Below are 14,586 nucleotides of genomic sequence, written 5' to 3' on the forward strand. Positions count from 1 at the left end.
GAGGGGCAGTCACACATGAAACTGTTCCCATCCCATCCACCAGAAGGGGTCTCGACCCCTGACCCAGCCGACACGTGACCTCTGACCCCAGACACAGACAGCCTGGCCTTGAGCCAGGAGGTGACAAGGGTGAGATCGTCCCTGTGTACTCACCTCCACTGAGGGCCTCAGGGGGGTCACCCCAAGCTTCGAGGGCTCTGGCACCCCCAACCCAGAACCCCAGGGTCCTATAGAGGAGAGCTCCCTGAAGTAAAGGGTGCGCCCCGGCCATCCACAGTGTTCACTCCTCTCAGAGACCCTCCCTGAGGTTTCGTGGGGAAGCAGCCTTCCCGGGCCCGGGGGAGCCCCGCCACCCTCAGCGCGGGCACGAGCCCCGGCCAGCCCAGCCGGTGACTCAGCAGCAGTCGGCCATCTCCAGCTCATAAAATCTGCCCCTCGGATGGCTCAGCCCTCCCGCACCCCCCACAGCCTGGCTGGCTCCAGGGTGCCCGCCCCCCTGCTCCCACACAGAAACAACCCTGAGTCCACACTGCCCCAGCCAGACCCAGGCTGCCCCCGCCTTGCCAGCCAGGAGGCAGCACCAACCCTTGGGCAAGGGACTTGGATGGGCCAGGGGCTCCCGCCTCCCTCTGGGCCTCAGTTTCCCCTTCTGAGGTAGACATGACTGTGTTCCAAGGAGACTATGGTGCTCTGAGGACTCAGCACTGCTTTAGTGGGGCGCCTGATTGAGGGTGGCAGGGAAACTGCTCCAAGGACCACCTTCTCCCAGAATCTTCCAGAGCTCCCCGCTGCCCTCGGAGTCAAGTGCCCCATTCTGGTCCCCAGAGGGGCAGCCGTGATTCAGTGTGGAAGTCCTCCGCTCACTCCCAGATTCATGGCTTACCCGGCCCTCCACTCATGGGGACCCTGGCAGGCAGGTCCTGCAGCCTGAGGGCCTCCCCTTCCTCTGCCCACCCAGGCTGTCCGCCTCCCATCACCCCTGCCTCTGCTGGCGCGGTGCTGCCCTCCTGACCACAGCAGCCCCCTCCCGCTGGTGCACTGTGGCATGTCCCCCACCAGATGTGGAGTGCAGGGACCAGAGCCTGTCCCAGGCCTGTGAGCCCAGCACCCTGCCCACAGCCAGCTCAGTGGGTGTTTAGCCAAGGAGTCTGGGTGGGTAGGGGACAGGAGACCAGAGGAGGCGCTCAGCATGTCACAGACTTGGCCCTGAGCCCTTCCTGACCTTGACCCTGAAAGCCTGACCCCAGCCTGGCCCCCAGCTCAGGGCGTCTGTCCAGGGGAGGCCCCTCCCAGAGCAGGCCGCCCCGCCCCCCCAGCCCTCAGCACACTCGGGACTTTCACACACCCCGACCCTGCATCTCTGCAGCACCCACAGAGGTTGAGCCGAGGTACACACGGCCCCAGGCCGGTGCCGGCCCTACGGACGCACCCAGGCATGCGTGTGCCCCCACGAAGCCACATTCGCCCCCGGAACACACGCGCGTGGACACACAGAAACCCGGACAGCGAGTGTTGGAGCCCTTGGTCAGAAGAGCAGACGGCACTGTGGAGAGGGCAGAGGCAGACCTGCGCGGGGCGGCCGGGGTGGCCGGGGGCACAGCCCTGTCTCTGTCCCTCAGACAGAAAAGCCATCTGTGTGAGCCCCGCCACAGCACACGCGGTACCTGTGGGTGCCAGCTGTGCTCCCCGGGCCGGACACTGGGGCAGAGAGCCAGGGCTCCTGCTGCCCTCCCTGCCCTTCCCGGGTGGTGCAGCCGCCACGCTGCCCTCTGCCTCAGTCTCCTCCCCTGTCTGGCCCGAGGCTCCCTCCCCCAGGGCCCTGGGACCAGGCTCCTCAGGGGGCTGGCGGGGGCGGGGAGGCAGCCCGCCCCGCCCCGCCCCCGCCCCCGCCTTGCCCAAAAGGAGCCCAGAGCGGGGCCTGACGTCAGGCCCCAGGAAGGCGCGGTCGGTCTGCACAGCCCAGAGTAAGTGGCCCTCCGAGTTGCAGCGAGAGGCCAGCTCCTCTGCCAGCCGGAGACGGTGCGGTGAGTCCCCCTCAGGCAGGCGGGGCCTCCCCTCCCTGAGATGAGATGAGGTGGTCAGTTAAGGGTCCTCACACCCCAGACAGGCAGGCAGGCGGTGGGGCAGCTGCGGAGAAAGACTGGGAGGGAGAGAGCTCAGAGCTGGCAAGGGGCTTTGAGGTCCTGCCCTGCAGGGAGCCATTATACAGACGGGAAAACTGAGGGCGAAGGTAAAGGTGCTGCAGCTGACCAGGCTGGGTGAGGGCTGGGGAGGGGAGTTCCCCAGAGCTCGAGGGGCGCCCCTGCCGCCCTGAGCCCCTCGGAGCTGTGGGGTTCAATTCCCTCCTCTGGACTTCCTTCCTTCCTTCCTTGCCTCAGTGCTCTCGTGGTCATCTACCGGGAGCCTCAATTTCCCCGTCTGGGTGGCCCCAGGGGCTGGGCCAAGGAAGGGGTCGAGGAACCCCAGAGGCACTGGACGAGCCCTGGGACCGTGGCCACCGCGGTCCCCCGGCTGGGGCAGGGCTGAGCTTGAGGGATCTGTGGGGACAGGCTCCACGCAGGGTGCGCCCCCTGCCACCCCGCAGCACAGGTCCTCTGCCCAGCCCGGCCCTGCCCTCCCCTCAGGGGGCTGGAGAAACTGAGGCCTGGGGCCCGCCCAGTCCCCAGCGTGGACCTTGCAGCTGGCACTACCCCCGCCTGGCTTGCCGGCTGTGCCTGCCCTGAGAAGGCAGCAGAAACAGGGTCCCGAGGGGGGAGGGCCGGTTGGGAACTGGCGCATGGCCAGGGCGCTGGGCAGGGCGGACGAGGAGCAGCTGTGCGTCCCAGGGCAGCACTGGGAACCGAAGGGACTGGGCTGGTGGCAGCGCACGGCCCTCGGACAGGCGGCTGAGGCTGCCGGAGGCCCCCATATTCTTCCGCCAACATATACTCACTCTCAACCAGAGGGTTGCCAGGACACCCCGACCCCTCATGGCTGCGTGGCCGTAGACAAGTGGCCACCTCTCTCTGAGCCTCAGGAACAGCAGAGGCTGCTGTTTCCAAGGCCTGGCGTATGGGGGAGGGAACCCGACATGTCCTGAGCACCTGCTGGGAGCCTGTCCGCGGGAGACCTGATGCAATGTGTGCATGCCCATCTTACAGATGAGGAAACTAAGGCTTGAAGAGCCCAGCAGGGCTCTCAAATGATCCTCTGGTTTCTTAAGCCACAGCCCAGGCCCTGGCCCTCACGGCACTGCCAGTCCAGTAGGGGAAAAGCAAGAAACAAATAAATTTGAAGCAGTCGGGTGATGAGAGGGCTGCAAGGGAAAGAAAGCAGGTGGAAGCTGAAGGTGTGCAGGTGGCTAGGTGGTCCTAGAGGACCTTCCAGACTGGGGCCTGAAGCACACTGGGGGATGCCGAGCCTGCTCTGCCTGCTGGCTCTCAGCAACCCCTCTGTGGAGCTCTGAGCACAGGAGCCTGCTCCCACCTCAGGGCCTTTGCACCTGCTGTTCTCATCCCACCGCCCAGAGCGCTGCCTCCCCAGGTCCTCCTGAGGCTCTTCCTGTTCCTGAGCAGCCAAAGTGGTCCCCCCAGCCACTGTCTAGCCTCCTCCCCTCACCCCACCCCTGGCTGTTAGCTCCATAAGCTGGAACCAGATCTGCCTGAGGTCCTCCGGGCCCCCAGCACCAGGTTCAAGGCCAGGCCTGATGCCTCTGAAACGTGTGTTTCTCACAGTTCCCCTGACCTTGCCACTGAGCTGTGTGGCCTGGGGCAAGCTGCCAGAGCCCTGAACCTCTGAGCCGCCGGCACAGTGGGCCCTGGGGAACCTCCAGTGGCATGCAGCAGGCGCAGGGCAGAGTTCAAAGCCCAGCTCCTCCACACCCAGCTGGGTGACCCCAGATGGGCCACCTAACCTCTCTGTACCTCAGTTTCCAAACAGGCAAAATGAGGCCAGCCACACCAACATGGGGGCACCTTGGCAAGAGTTGTGAGACTCTGGAAAGGGTCATCTCAGAGACAACCCATGAACTGTGGGGTTTCGGCTCTGCCCTAGTAGAGGGAGCCCAGGAGGGGGTTGTGGGTGCCAGGAGCCTTCAGCAGGTGACACAGGCAGGGATGGTGTGCCCAGGTCGAGAGACTAGGCAGAGGCCAGGCGGGCGCAGCCACGGATCCCGTCCCACCACCCCAGGGAGGCTGGCCTGGGGGAGACAGGTGGGTGCTGCACTTCTTTCAGCATCAGGGTGAAGTGAGGGGTGAACCAGGGAGGCAGGGAGGGCTGTCTGACACGCAGCAGGACCCCCACGAGTGGCGATGCCTGGGGCCGCCTGGCCCAGAGAAACTTACATTTCCATTAGGGCCAAGACCTCAGCCAAGGGCTCTCAGACGGTGAGGCGTGAGGCTGAGTCAGGCGTGCTGGAGACGGGTGCCCAGCGCCCAGCCACCCCAGGTGACCCTGTCCCTGAGCTGGGCGGAGGGAGCCCCGACCAGGATGGGGACCTTGGTGCCCCCTGGGACCTTCTAGACAACCCAGAGCTAGTCTGGCCCCCTTGGGGCCTCAGTAAGGGCCCAGCCGTCCCTGGATGGAAGCAGCAGATGCTCAGACTAGCCAAAAACAGCAGGCCGTGTTCTCAAGCAGATGCCATGAAACCAAGAATAATCAGCAAAATAAACAGGCAGGTGGTTCCTCCAGTAAGGGCTATTTTGGCCTTGGGAGGTTGTGAGGGTCACCCCGTCGGGGGCACAGGCATGTCCAGGTACTCCGTGTACCCAGGATCCGATTGCTCACGGACCCCAGGTCCAGAGACACCCACCCCACTCTCAGCCCACTCCTGCTGGGCCGGGACCCAGTGGACCTGGCTTTGATTTCCCGCTCCATCAGTTTCATTCTGTGTGTCCTAGGGCGTGACACTCACCTCTCTGGGCCCCCACGTCCTTGTCTATAAAACCCAGGACTGCCGTGTGGGTGCAGAGTGTCTGACGGCTACTGGCCCATAGCTGATGTTCCAGGCACCTTGGTGGGGAAGGCTGGGCCTGTCCTCCACACCGCCCCTCCTGGCTCCAGGTGTGGGAGCTGCAGGAAAGACACGGGATCGTGGGCCACACGCCCAGGCAGCTACCTATTGCCTGTGGCCGAGGCCAGGGCCCCTGGCTGCCCTAGTCCCATATACGGCAGGACGGGAGGCAGCCAGGCAGTGGGCTTGGCATCCGCTAGGCAGCTGGGCAGCTAGAGGACACACAGGGCCAGCAGCATGGATACAAGAGAAACCGAGACAGGGTCAGGATGGATCCCCCCCGGGACACTGGTGGGAGGTCAGAGTGGCTCAGGCCCCCCTCACGGTTTCTGGGCAGTTACTGGCACCCTGAGACTCTGGGTCTTGGCCTGTGTTTCTGGACACACAACAAAGACACAAAAGCTGTGAGGGGCAGCAGCAGGCACGACCCTCCGTCAGTGCCCTGGGCGTGGGCACTTGGGGTGACAGTCAGGCTGGATAGAAAGGGAGCGCCAGGAGGGGACAGGGTCAGGTAACTTAGGAAAATATGCTTATTCCCTGGGAGCTTCACAAAGGCTCTAAGGAGCTGTGCCCTGAGCACCTGGGGTGACCCGGGGCCTCTCCCCAAAATGGGTAGGCAGGCCCAGGTGGACCGCCATTCAGGTGGGAGGCCAGGGGTCTCCAGCACGGCCACTGTCGTCACTACGCATCTTCCATGCAGGGGCACCTGCAGCTGTGTATCCACCCAGCACCCCCAGCTGTCCTGACGACGCCATCTGTTGGATGCTCACCTGTCCATTTAAAACACCAATCCCAGAATCACAGTCACCAGGACTGAGGCTCTGGGACTTGAACCAAATACCACTGATGCGTGCCAAGGGCCGGGGGGAGGGAGAATGACAGGGATCCACGGGCCCGACGGTCGGCGGGGGGGCTGGGTGGGCTTCCTGGAAGAGGTGTTAACCCTGCTCAGCTGGGAAGACTGATGGTAGTGAAGGTGGAGCTGAGGGCAGAAGCCAGTTCAGGCGCTGGGACGCTGAGTGGGCTGCAAAGGGGCTCGGCCAGGCAGGGAGGGCCCCAAACGTCTGGGTGAGAAAGGGGCCTCGTCCTGTTGGCCCTGCGGACTCCTGCAGGGTGTTCACTCAGCCAGAGAGAAAGATGGGTGCTGCTCTGTGGCTGGCCTGCTCTGTGTCCTGGGCGCTGGAGGAACCGGCCCACCTGAATTGTTTGCAGTCAGGACAGTGGGGCAGTCCTGGGCTGGAGGGAGCCAGGGAAGAACACCCGGGAGAGCCAGCCGAGGAGGAGAGAGAAGGCTTCCTGAGGAGATGGGGCCCAGAGGAGGCCCTGAAGTGTCAGGAAAACTGCAGGGGCGGGAGACAGGGCGGCATGGGAAGGGCACGGAGGTTGAGGGGTGCCTGAGGCGTCCTCTTCTGGTTGAGGTGCAAGGAGACGGGGGGGTGGGGTTCCCCTAGCTTTGCTCAGAACCTCAGGCTTTTCCCAGGGAGGACCCCTGCCTCCGCAGCCACATCTCTGTAGGCTAGTTGTGGCCAGAGGCCTGAGGGTAGGGGCGTATCAGGGAGGACAAGACAACCTTCACCCTTCATGCTTCCCCAGAGGGTCTCAGGGCTCCAGACCTGCACCCCCAGAGGGAGAGGGGGAGCAGAGCACCCCACCTGCTCCCTGCCCCACCCCTCCACACCTGCACCAGGGGCTTGGTCTCAGCGAAGGCCCACAACAGCCCCGAGAGGCAGCATAATGCAGCCGTTTCAGTCCCCACATCACAAGAGAAGAGACTGAGGCTCAGAGAGAGCCCCTGCAGGGCCAGAACCCTCACCCAAGGCCATGGGGGCCCGGGACAGAGGCCCGCAAGGTCGCCTCTGGGGGCCAGAAGCCTGCCTCCTGCAGAGCTGTATCTGAGTGCCCAGGCTCTTCGCAGTGTTCAGGCTCGGTTTCCTCTGCATGAGTAGAGGAGGCCAGGAGCCAGTGGGTGAGGAGGTACCACCACTGGCGCCCACTCTGCCCGGGAACAGATGCCACGCACCCACTTGGAAGCTGCAGAAAGAAGGTGCTGCGGCTACATCACTGCGGGCAGGGAGGCGGAGGCTCAGAGAGGTCAAGCAACACTGGGGCAACTGGGGGTGAGTGGGGACCGGCCCCCAGCCCACACCTCCTCCACTGGTTACTCTTCCTGTTCAGTGGTTCCGTCGCTCCCAGCTCTTTGCAAACTTGTGAACTGCAGCACACCAGACTTCCCTGTCCTTCACTATCTCCTGGAGTTTGCTCAAACTCGTGTCCATTGAGTCAGTGATGCCATCCAACCGTCTCATCCTCTGTCGCCCCCTTCTCCTCCCGCCCTCCTGCTGAGTACCGTTACTGTTCATATATTCCCTGCAGCGCCCACCGCCCGCCCACCCTCAGCTGTTTAGCACTAGCTGTGACATCGCATGCCAGGTGTGGACAGAGGGGTGAGGGGCCATGGTGGAGAGAGAGACGGCCCGAGCCTGGAGGGCTGGCAGGCGTGTGGGGTGCGGTGGGGCTAGGCTGATGCTGAGCCTCTAGGGGGTGCGGGAGGTGCTCGGCTCAGGGCTCGGGGGTCTGCAGGAAAGACTCTCAATTGACCAAAGCGGATTCAGGGGGTGGGGGACCCGTCCCGTGGCGCCTCAAGGAGGACAGGGAGCTGAGGCAGTGGAGACCAGGGGCGCAGAGATGGAGTGTCCTCCCTGAGACCAGGTGGGGTGGGGGCTGCTTAGCCCAGACACTCCCAGCCCGGCCCCTTCCCAGCCCCAGACCGGGGAGGGCCCCAGGCCATGGGTTCATGGGGCCACAGCCAGTCCACTGCCACAGGGTCCAGGGTCTCACCATTCGAGTTCCTCATCTTGCAAAGCAAAAGCGACGCCCAGTAGGTGCCCCAAAGAGTGGTCACTGCGTGTTCTCACCGTGAGAGGTGCGTGCTGAGGTGGGTGAGTGGGCTGGCACGGTGGGGGTCTGATCACACAGAGACAGGCAGACTCAGCAGCAGGCAAAGGGGAAGAGCTGAGGGTGTAGGAAGCCAGAGCCAACAGCCCAGGCTGCGGCCACAACCCGGGTTCCACGGACAGATTCGCAGGTTCCTGGTGTTGCAGGACAGAGCTCCGTGCGTGAGCAGGTTCTGCGCCCGAGGTGGGGCCCAAATGCTGCTCAGGCTCTCGCACCTACGCATCAGCATGTGCTTGACGGACGCCCTCCATCCCCACCTGCCTGCTTCCGCAGTCCCAGGCCTGCAGCCCCGGGCCCGCCGCCCAGGCCCGCAGCCTTCAGCAAGCTGCTGGCCCGCGTGCGAGCCTGTCCCTGGGGACTGTCCCGGGAGGGCGGGCTCCCCGGGGCCGGCGTCATCCTGCGACTGTCTCCCAGAGGAAACAGCCTGTGATGCTTATCTGTCTCGGACCATGACATGGATGCAGACCCCGTGCAGACACATTAGCAAACTGAAAGCACGTGGAAGGGAAGTCAAAAATCGGTCTGCCGCGTGTCCGGGCCAGCTCTGCACTCCCTGGGTCTTGGCAGGGCTTCAGATTTTTCTCAGGAGTGGAGGGACACGTTGGAGGCACTGCTCTTCTTCCTGGGGTCCTGGAGCCCCAGTGTCCTGGGGATGAGGCCCACAGCCCCACGGCCCAGCCTCGTGACCTCCCCTCACTGCCCACTCATGCCTACAGAGTCTCTCCCTGCCCCAGACGTCCTTCTCACTCCCCAACTCCCTGAGCTGCCTGCCAATGGGCCAACACATCCAAAGGCCCTGTGTGTCGGGGGCTGGGGACCCCAGGCAGAGGACAGTTCTTCCAGAGCACCCCATGAGTGGAGGCCTGGGCCCACTCATGCCAGAGGGGACCCGAGGGGCCAGCCACGGTCCTGGGCAGCATCAGACTCTTCCCAGCTGCCTCCGAGGGTCAGCAGATGCCCAGGGCCAGGGTCCCAGAGGCGGAGGTTCAGCTGGCACCACTTCTCTGAGTGGAGGATAAAGATGGCCTGCCCTGCCAGGGTCTCCCTCCAGGCTGGGTTGGGACCTGAGGCTTGGCTAGCAAGTGCTTCCCTGCCCTGCCCACCCGCTCCGGGCTGGGCTTTCAGTCCCCAGTCCCCCAGCAGGCTGGACTTCCGCTGGATGGAAGCTGCCAGAAGGAGCCTGCTGCCCAAGGAGGGGCAGTAGCCGGCCAGGGGAGTGGGCAGCGGGCGGGCTGTTCACTCAGACGCCTCACTTCCCTTGGTCACCACGACTAGGGGCGTCTTCCCTCCCCTACAGCTGGGGAGGAACACTCTACCGGGGACCTCCCCCGTGCCCCTCCTCCTCCCTGTTTCTCCCCAAAGCCTTCTCCTTTCTCCTGAAAAAGGCAGAAATGTCCTTATTTGGAGGATCAGCCCAGTCCAGGGTGGGGGTGAGAGCCTGTTAACCCTTCATTTATAAACAAAGGAATAAATCTCAGCAAGTTAAACAGCTCAGCAGGAACATAAACAGAGTGGGCGGCTGCAGCCCCCCACCCACCCCCAAGCCCAGTCTAGGCCAGCAGGCCAGGATTGGGGCGTTTATTTAACTCACGCCCTGCTGCTGCTGGGACCTGGCTCCAGGCTCCAGCCGCAGTGAGCCACCCCATGTGAGTCTCCGAGATAGCAAAGGTGGCCATCTCTCCAGGCTGGGAAGAAAGCGGGGCGGCCAGGGGCTCACTCTCAGCGCCCCCCAATCCCAGGCCCTTGGGCAAAAGACCCATATGAGGACCCTCACCCAGGGCACTGACCTGGTGCCAGCTGTGGAGGAGGTGAGAACGGTTGGGTGGCCCGGAGGACAGGGGCCGGGATGCACGGGCATGGGGACTTGGGGCTGGGCCGGCTGTGGGCACAGCTCTCGCCGAGCAGAACTTTGCTTTGTTTGGTACCCACTAGTGTGATGCTCTGCTTCCCTGGTGGCGCAGACTGTAAAGAATCCGCCTGCAGTGTGGGACACCTGGGTTTGATCCTGGGCCGGGAAGATCCGCTGGAGAAGGGAACAGCAACCCACTCTAGTATTCTTGCCTGGAGCATCCCATGGATGGAGGAGCCTGGCGGGCTATAGCCCATGGGATCCCAGAGAGTTAGACACGAGCAACTTTCACTCACTCACTCAGTGACGCACTGAGTGCTGCTGTGCTCAGTTAATCCTCCCAGCAGCTCTGCAGTCCCAATGATACAGACTGGGGACTCATCGTGAGGCACAGAGAGGTTAAGTGACTTAGCTAAAGTTGCACAGCGAGTGAGGGAAGAACTGGTCTGGAGACAAGGTCCACACAGCACACACTTGGCCTTCATCTTACCTGTTGTCACACTGGCCACCTTTGTCTTGTCTCAGTCCTGGTGACAGTCTTGCAAGGCATTTCATCTCCAGCGACAGTGAGGAGCAGGTTCAGAGCATTAGCATGCTAAAGCCATTAGCATGGCTAAAGCTCCACACTGGCAAGTGCCAGGGCCAGGCCAGGCAGAGGTACGACGACAGAAATGTCAGGGTGCTGGGTGGGCAGCCGAGCCAGGTGGGGTCCAGCCTCCGAGCAGGGCTCCAATAACCCCAGGGTAACCCGGTCTCCTTCCTTCCAGGCCGGGGGAGCGCTGGCCACCATCATGCCCTCCATGTCTCCCACGGGGCCCTCAGTTGGGGCGGCCCCCAACGCCACAGCGGCACCGGCGGCGGCGTGGACCAACGTCAGCCTGCCGGAGATGCCCCTGTTCCACCGGTTTGCCCAGCTGGACGAGCAGCTGCACGCCACCTTCCCGGGCCTGTGGCTGGCGCTGATGGCAGTGCACGGCGTCATCTTCCTGGCAGGGATGGTGCTCAACGGGCTGGCACTCTATGTCTTCGGCTGCCGCACCCAGGCCAAGACACCGTCGGTCGTCTATACCATCAACCTGGTGGTGACCGACCTGCTGGTGGGCCTGTCCCTGCCCACGCGCTTCGCCGTCTTCTACGGCGCCCGCGGCTGCCTGCGCTGTGCGCTGCCGCACGTCTTCGGCTACTTTCTCAACATGCACTGCTCCATCCTCTTCCTCAGCTGCATCTGCGTGGATCGCTACCTGGCCATCGTGCGGCCCGGCGGCTCCCGCCGCTGGCGCCAGCCAGCCTGCGCCAGGGCCGTGTGTGCCTTCGTGTGGCTGGCCGCTGGCGCCGTGACCCTGTCCGTGCTGGGCGTGACGAGTGCCGGCGGCCCCTGCTGCCGCATCTTCGCGCTGACGGTCCTGGAGTTCCTGCTGCCGCTGCTGGTCATCAGCGTGTTCACCGGCCGCATCGTGTGCGCGCTATCCCGGCCCGGCCTGCTGCGCCAGGGCCGCCAGCGCCGCGTGCGGGCCATGCAGCTGCTGCTCACCGTGCTAGTCATCTTCCTCGTGTGCTTCACACCCTTCCACGCTCGCCAGGTGGCCGTGGCTCTGTGGCCCGGCGTCCCGCGCCGCGCCAGCCTCGTGGCCTACCATGTAGCTGTGACCCTCAGCAGCCTCAACAGCTGCATGGACCCCATCGTCTACTGCTTCGTCACCAGCAGCTTCCAGACCACCGTCCACAGCCTGTGTGGCCGGCGCGGAGCAGAGTGCGAGCCCAACGGCTGCGACATGGTCAGCGTGCACAGGAGCTCCAAGGGCTCAGCCCACCATCACATCCTCGGGGCCAGAGCTCGAGCTGTCACGCAGGCCCTGCCTAACGGGCCTGACGCTTAGTCGGCAGGACGCTGCAAGGGGGCCAAAGGTCGGGACCGGGCTGGGCAGGCCAGGTCAGGGACAGCACAGGTATCTGCTCTACTAGAGTGGCAGATTGGGTTCACCTTGATCGATTGGTGATGGCTGCCCAGTGCCCTGCCTGGACATAGGGTCAAAGGCCACTGTGCTGTGATTGACTGGCAATGTCTGCCACGGGCTCTAGAGAGGACGTGGCGGACTGAATGCTTGTTATTTGCCATCCCTAGGGTATATGTTGTGTCCACTGAAGACCCAGAGGGGTAGCCAGGAGCTGGCTTCCCACTTGGATCATTCTACCCCCAGAAAGGGTTCCTGCAAAACAGGGACAGAGACTTTTAAGGTACTAGGAATTTTAAAGAGGGTTTAAAGGGTGACCTGAAGAGGTCCCCTCCCCACCTCTCCCCCGTCATCCCCCTGCCCCACAGAGGCAGAAGAGCTAGGACAGAAAGGAAAGGGGACACAAGTGTTACGTGAGCAGACGAGAAGGGTTCACATATGCAGGGCCCACTTGAGGCACCCGTGAGTCACTCAGAAAGACAGGCTGACCTCGTGGGGCGCTCCGCTGTGAGCACCGTGCTATCTGGGCTGACACTTGCACCCTACAAAGGAGACACTATTTTCTACCCCGCTCCAGGGGAGGAGCTGAGTGGCACATCCAGGTGCCCTGGGCGATGGGCAAGTCAGAATCAAAAGCCAGCCCCACCTCCTCCAGCGCCCCCGTGCCTGCCCCATGGACACAGCTCACATCTTCCCAAAGCACCCCCCGCCCCCCGCTCCAGGGACCATCTCGGAAGACCCTGCCTGCTGGCCCAGGAGGGCAGTAGACTCCCAGCCCCATCCTGTGGATGCAAAACCAAGGACAAAGACAGACTTGAACGCAGGCCTGCTGGCCTAAGGCCACGTCTGGCCACGCACAGAGCCCTGTTCTCCCTCCTGTCTGGCTCATCATGCCTCCCTGCCTTTCCTGCATGCATGCGTGCTAAGTCACCTTAGTCGTCTCCGACTGTTTGCAACTCCATGGACTGTAGCCCCCCAGGCTCTTCTGTCCAAGGGACTCTCCAGGCAAGAATACTGGAGTGGCCATGCCCTCCTCCGGGGGATCTTCCTGGCCCAGGGATCGAACCAGTGTCTCTTAAGTCTCCTGCATTGCCACGAGGGTTCTTTGCCACTAATGCCACCTGGGAAGCCCCTACCTTTCCTGAGAAGGGAGCATTTCTCTGACTTGGTCCACTGGTCGCCTCCTCTGAGCTGGACTCCAGGATCGCCCCCATGTGCCTTCTGTTGAATGTTCAAGCTCCCATGAGCCCTCTCTAGATTGCTGTTTCAGGGGAGGATGCCTGTTTTGAGAGAGGAGCTCTGGGCTTCCCAGGCACCTTTAGCCACCAGGCTCCACCCTCACACATGGCCACCACTGAAACAGGTGAGATGTTGGCCCCAGATTTGCCCCTTGTCTGCAAAGTCCTACAGGATCGGTGGCTCCAGGCAGAGTCCCCTGTCCCCTAGGATCAAGGCCCTGGTGCGAGGCCTGGATGGGAGGCAGGAGGACCATTTATATCCCCATATATCAGATGGGAGGGAAAGGACCTTTCCAGGGTTATAGAGTGAGTACTCAGGCCAGACTGCACGGCCAGTACGATCAGCTGGAGCCCCGCGGGGTCAGGGCCTGTGACCCCAGGACCTTGTGGGAAGGCTAGGGTGGGGGTGCTGGAGCCTGGGGGAATCCAGGGCTTTCTCAGTGGAGTGGTAGGGGTGCTGGGCGCAGATGCTCGTGAAGCAAAGGAGCTTGGTTGTCAGCATTAGCACCAACATCCTTGGCCCTTCCTGGGTGCCGGGCACAGTGTGGAGCCTCCCCCCACCTCCCACCTCAGAGCGGGCCCCTGACTCCCCAGGGACACAGGGCTGCATGGGGCACAGGAGGGGCCTGGCTCTCGGGAAAGGAGGACACGGGAGTGGGCTGTCTGTCCCCTGATGACAGTGATGCTGGCCCCGGGGAGCAGCACTAATGGTGGGTTCAGGCAGGGAGGCTCCAACAGCTTTGACTCTCCCAGGCCTGCGAGCTGGCCTCTGGGCAGTCACACAGCAGAGGAGGGAAGGTCCGTGCCCAGTGCTTGCCCCAGCCCAGCACCACCTGTGGCCTTTCCTCCATGGTCAGAGTCCTGATCAATGCCAGATTCTCACTTTAATTCATACTAGAGAGTGAATGGCTGACACTAGGTGACTTTTGTGCTTGGGGGTGGAGGGGTTGCAATTCTTCTGAGACAATCCCTGCCTCTAGGAGGAGGGGGGCTCTAGGCAAACACTGATTGGGCACCTACTGGGTCCCAGGTCTGTCCCACCCCTCTTCACACCCACTGTCTCACTAATCCCCACCACATGTGGAGGTAAGAGCCCAGGGAAGAACTGGGATCCAGATTGGGGGTGGCTAAGCCCCCCCTCCCCTTGTCCCACACGTGAAATCCCACCGTCCGGCCTGGGCTCCTCGGGGACTGGGAGACCGTGGGGACGCAGGAGGCCAGGGCCCTGGGTGAGTCTTCCACCGCCGTAAGAGTAGTCTGATGGCATCGTGCAGAACCCTCGCTCACTGGCCTCAGTTTCCCCCACTCTCCACTTCTCCCCCTCCCCTCCGTGGCCTTGCATCTGGCGGGCAGGGGGCTGGGGGCGAGAGGTTCACCGCACATGACTTTGTCTGAGCCCCCACCACTTCCTCAGACACTTGCTCTCTCCTCCTGACGGCTGGCTCCCTCCTACTGCAGTGTCCTCCACGGGGACACAGGCCCCGGGCGCCTCCAGAGGCCAGACTTGCTCCCACAAGGGCTGGGGTGTGAAGCCTCCGCACCGTCCTCTACATGGCCTCCCTTCCCAGATTTCTGAGAAGCCCAAGTGACGTGAGGTGGCCT

General features: G+C 63.2%; 1 protein-coding gene across 1 annotated transcript; it reads left to right on the top strand.

Moving 5' to 3' along the window:
* Window positions 1-10,585: 10,585 nt before the first annotated feature.
* GPR20 (G protein-coupled receptor 20) lies at window positions 10,586-12,725 on the top strand. Its single transcript, XM_040262159.1, has one exon. It carries the CDS (start codon window positions 10,586-10,588, stop codon window positions 11,669-11,671), a length of 1,086 nt encoding a protein of 361 aa, XP_040118093.1. The 3' UTR covers window positions 11,672-12,725.
* The last annotated feature ends 1,861 nt before the right edge of the window (window positions 12,726-14,586 follow it).

This window comes from Oryx dammah, unplaced genomic scaffold (assembly GCF_014754425.2).
Source record: "Oryx dammah isolate SB20612 unplaced genomic scaffold, SCBI_Odam_1.1 HiC_scaffold_19, whole genome shotgun sequence".
Lineage (NCBI taxonomy): Eukaryota > Metazoa > Chordata > Mammalia > Artiodactyla > Bovidae > Oryx > Oryx dammah.

Excerpts from the sequence above, each read along its gene's own strand:
- GPR20 (XM_040262159.1), top strand. The coding sequence starts at position 10,586 with ATGCCCTCCATGTCTCCCACGGGGCCCTCAGTTGGGGCGGCCCCCAAC.